The sequence below is a fragment of the Eupeodes corollae genome, chromosome 2 (assembly GCF_945859685.1).
Source record: "Eupeodes corollae chromosome 2, idEupCoro1.1, whole genome shotgun sequence".
Taxonomy (NCBI): domain Eukaryota; kingdom Metazoa; phylum Arthropoda; class Insecta; order Diptera; family Syrphidae; genus Eupeodes; species Eupeodes corollae.
Genome location: NC_079148.1, coordinates 18,325,458 through 18,329,974, shown reverse-complemented (window position 1 = coordinate 18,329,974; position 4,517 = coordinate 18,325,458). Strand labels below are relative to the sequence as shown.

General features: G+C 28.8%; 1 protein-coding gene across 1 annotated transcript; it reads right to left on the bottom strand.

Annotated features, from left to right (window-relative positions):
• Positions 1-930: 930 nt before the first annotated feature.
• LOC129947469 (uncharacterized) lies at positions 931-4,200 on the bottom strand. Its single transcript, XM_056058032.1, has 5 exons — positions 3,853-4,200; positions 2,955-3,584; positions 2,055-2,239; positions 1,743-1,908; positions 931-1,463 (listed from the first exon to the last, which is right to left on the bottom strand). The coding sequence occupies exons 1-5, from the start codon at positions 4,181-4,183 to the stop codon at positions 988-990; spliced, it is 1,788 nt and encodes a 595-aa protein (XP_055914007.1). The 5' UTR covers positions 4,184-4,200; the 3' UTR covers positions 931-987.
• Between the last annotated feature and the right edge of the window lie 317 nt (positions 4,201-4,517).

The window sequence follows — 4,517 nt, the reverse complement described above, 5'->3', positions numbered from 1 at the left end:
ATCCGATTGATGATTTCTTTCATAGAATTTACGTTCCTGATCATCTTCTTTATGTAAGCCTTCATACAATTGATGTAATTATTTCATCAAGTGATGTAACCTTGCATAAAATTGATGATTATCTTTTTTATGTAAAACTACATACAAATGATGTAATCTTTCATCCACTGATGTAATTTTCCATAAATTTTATGAATTTATTCATACCGATTATGAATATTTTCATGCGATTTATTTTTTCTTTCATGGAATTGATGCAATATTCATCTTTTTTTATGTAATTATTGTAATTATGTAAATTTTCATAAAAATGTATGTAAGCTTTCATAAAAAATGTATGAATACATTCACACTGATTATGAATGTTTTCATCCGATTCATGTTTTTTTTTCATAGAATTAATGCATAAATGTCATAAAATATATGAATAGTTTCATTAATTTTATGAGCTTTTATGCAAAAATTATATCAACAATATATGAATCGTATGAAAACATTCACATTCAGTATGAATGTATTCATACAAATTTTATGAAAGCTAGATAAAATTTTTATGAAAATTGATATCATTTTTATGTAGTTTTACCTACAAAATATGACTAATTGCATGAATTCTAAAAAGATACATAAATAGCATGAAAACATTAAAATACGATATAAATACATTCTTATATGGAAAATTAATATTACATAAAATGTATGTATAGTTCTTATCTTACCTATGTATTTTTTCTTGGAAATGAATGATTGTATCGTCTCTCTTTTATAAGTTTCATTTCTGTCCTTTTCTGGAGGTTGTTTTTTCGAAAATCTTAAATCCTTTATTAAAAACTAAAGACTTTTGTATGAGTTTTAAACTTGTTATTATTGTTATTTTATTCTCAGAACAAAATTAATACATTTATGGCTTTAAATTTAATGTAAGTGATATTAAAGTAAAATTAAATAATATTTAGGAAATGATATTAAAGTAAAATTAAATAACATTTAGGAAGAAGAGCCCCTTAACTCTTCTGAAAGAACAAACATTTTGGAAGATGTATTTTTTGAACTTTTCATGTCATAAAAATGATTCTCGATAAACGACCAAAATTGAGAGCAGGCTAGAGGATATTCCAAATTAAATAGGTGAAAAGCTTTGAAACAAATATCAACAGCCCTTAGGAAGCTATTGAAAATAAACTTAACGCCGTCTAAATATACATAGAAGTTTGAGATTGTATTAAAATTATTGTCACCTAGACCAAGAATAAACGGCTGAATATTTTCGCCTTTTGATTTTAAAAATTCAAGGTGATTGTCCATTTCTTGAACAGAAGGGGCTAGAAACAGGAACGCTTGCTGTGAGCTATGAACTGTAAATTTAACCACTCTCTTTTTTCCTGTGTTGTCCTTTTTTACAGCTTTTTGAGTTGGTATTAAAAAGAAGTGCAAGCACCACATCATTTTTGCTGCTGTTGTATCTGAAATTAAAATTGAAACAAATAATTAATAAAATAAAATGGTAAATAATAATAGGAAATAAATAAATAAATACATAGCTTGTTAATTATAAAGGTACTACTTAAAATCGAAATACCTAATATACATAATAAAAATGGCGGTTATTCATAGTTTATGAACTCAACTATTAATAATATACAGCTGTAACTAAACAAAAATTTCGATTTCTAAGATAAGTTCACCATAATAGCATAATATGCTGTACTAAATAAAAACAAAATGTGTAAAGAACAAATTACCTTTATTCATATCCGAATCCCCAATTTCTTGAAGCATTTCCCGTATTGGTTTATCCTTCAAGTGGTTTCCCCTCAAGAGAAAGTTTTTCAATGCAGTTGCTTGTTCCGGCCATCTTGAAAGGATTCCTGGACGACTTCCAAACACAATCGCAAAATCCTTATCAATCTGAAGAATTAATTGGTTTTGTAATATAAATTAACAATTAGTTATACTTTATTAAAATTGCTAAATGCTTTTTTAAATAAATACATAGATGAAACTTTCTTCATTTTCGTTATAATGCTAATAATATTTATTCAAATGAAACTTACTAAGCGATATCCAGTTGGGTATTTATACTCCGGCCATTTTGCAAATATGCTTTCCAGAGAACTGGCTTCCTGAATGTTTTTCATCCTATACTGACTACATGATTGCCAACAGCTGTCAAATTCCATAGCCGATAAATTGTCATATTTTAAGCTTCGGATAGATTCTTCTGCATCACCTTCAGGACCTGTGGAGTATAAAATATATTACATACCCAGGTTTACTAAAAAAAACTTATTGGTGGTCTCCTGCTGAGGAGATAAAATAGAAAAGTGATCTCTAGCTAATTTCATATAACGTTTCAAAAAGTCTAACTACAGCTTTGAGAAAAGCTGTGTCAAAAAAATAAAAAAATAAATAACAGTGCATATAGCTAGGACCTAACAGCCCTATTAATAAAAATACACCATCCGCTCGTAAATACACGTTTTACTCAACACATGGTACATGGACAGTGAACTTATCCGTTTGATAAAATAAAATATTAATAAACTTATTTTGTCTTCAATTTATCTGTTCACTGAATAACACAGAAAAGTAGGCAGCACTTCGCTCAATTGTACTAAATATTCAAGTACTTCTTTCATTTTAAAAATCGTTCTGTCATATCAGTCAGCTTTGAATTGAATTGTGAACGGTAAAGTTATCCGCTCGTTACAACACCAAAATTGGTGAGATAAGTTATCCGCTCATTGTCAAATGTCTTTTAAGGCTAAAACACGTTTATTTTTAAAAATTATAAGTTAAAACATGTGTTAGTGTTGTTTCATATCTATTTTGTGATTATTAATAGGGCTGTAAAAGTATATACTTTTGGAACTATTTGAAACCTTACAATAATTTTAAAAAAATGCGAAATACAACTCCATTTAAATATTGTTTAAATATAAGTAGATACTCACTGAATTGTATCTTACGTGGATTTGTTGATTCAACTTTAGGGGTATCAGGTCCATCCGGTTCCGGAGCTAATGTCCTTTTAAGGAGTGACCGAAAGCATCTTTTGTCGTTACAAGCCTTGGCATATATTTTTCCTCTTCTGCCCACACGGTAGTATTCCAGTTTTTCTCCGGAGAAACGTTTAAGTATTTCATTTTCTAACCTATAACTAGTTCCCAAGGACATGTGATAATAGTTTTCTTGGAAATAATTGCAAATCATGCTTATCAACATGGACCTATGCTCGTCTTGTAATTTGGAATACCGCTCATAGTAATCTGTTATAATTTTTGATTTCACATTCTCGTTCATTATGTCCGATAATGATATAAAGACATCACTCGGGTCTGGTGACTCAATTCCTTTTGAGGTAGTCGGTGAAGAGTTGCATGATGCGATTGAAAGAGGCTTTTGATTTCCTCTTTCATGAAGAGATTCGCTTTCCTCTTCGTCCACGAACAATGACAAACTTGAACGCCATTCTGCTAAACTCTGTTCGAATACCACCAAATCCCCAATTTTTTGGGTTTTAAAAAGCATATTAATGTGACGTCGTTTAATTATTTTCAAAATTTCGATGTTTATTTTTTCAGCTATAATAAACAGAAATTAACAAATGAAAAAGTGTGGCAAGATTTATACATTAAGATATTGTCTTTGAAAAAGTTAGTGAATTGCTTCATATTCTCTTTTGCTGGCCATTATGAATTGAATTAAAAGTAACAATGAAGTTGAAATTATTTTGAAAAAATTGTGTATTATAATATTAAATTTTGAGTTATTTATTTGTTGAAAATCTAAATAGGGTTGCGAGCATTATGGAAATATTTTCTTTACTTTTACAGTAGCTTAACCACTTACATGTTAAAAATTCTGTAAGATGTTCTAAATTCCAGGACTTAAGAAGTTGCTTGAATGTTTCTTCTGTTGCTTGTGAATGGTCTGTTTCAAAGTTTGAAGAAGTCAAATTATGGTACTCGTAGTTTTTATCTTCAGATTGTTGATAAGAATTTATTGTGGAATGATCTGCGAGTTTGAAAGGTCCTGAAATGTTCTGTAACCCTACAAGTGATATATTTTCAACAGACTGTAGTGTGGGTCTTCCATACGAGGGTGGAATTTCTATGTACGAAATGGATACAGATTGATTAGGGTTTTCCTCATCATCTGAAGTTGTTGTGCTACTTTCCATCGTTTTTCGTGCTTAGTTAACTTAGTGGAAACTAAAAGTATGCAAAGATGTTTTCAAATTTCTAAGTAAAAATGATAAAAATACAATATATAAAACATATTATGTATATATTAATATTATATATATAAAAAATATAAATATATATACATATACAATATATATGCCAATAAATATATAAACAAACATATACATTTTATATATTATTTATTATTCACCTCTAGGGTAAAAAGTATTCTTTAATGCATATCATTGTTTTTCCTTTCGCAGTTTTTATTACTGTTGATGGAGGACCTACTAAGTCCTCAAAGTGTAAAATAAAATATTCGCCCAGACA

Bases quoted from the DNA above. Each gene is read 5' to 3' on its own strand.
- LOC129947469 (XM_056058032.1), bottom strand. From the start codon at position 4,183: ATGGAAAGTAGCACAACAACTTCAGATGATGAGGAAAACCCTAATCAA. The intron at 3,585-3,852 runs GTAAGTGGTTAA...TGTTTATTATAG, and splicing joins TCTTACAGAATTTTTAACAT to CTGAAAAAATAAACATCGAA. The intron at 2,240-2,954 runs GTGAGTATCTAC...TATACTCCACAG, and splicing joins TCCACGTAAGATACAATTCA to GTCCTGAAGGTGATGCAGAA.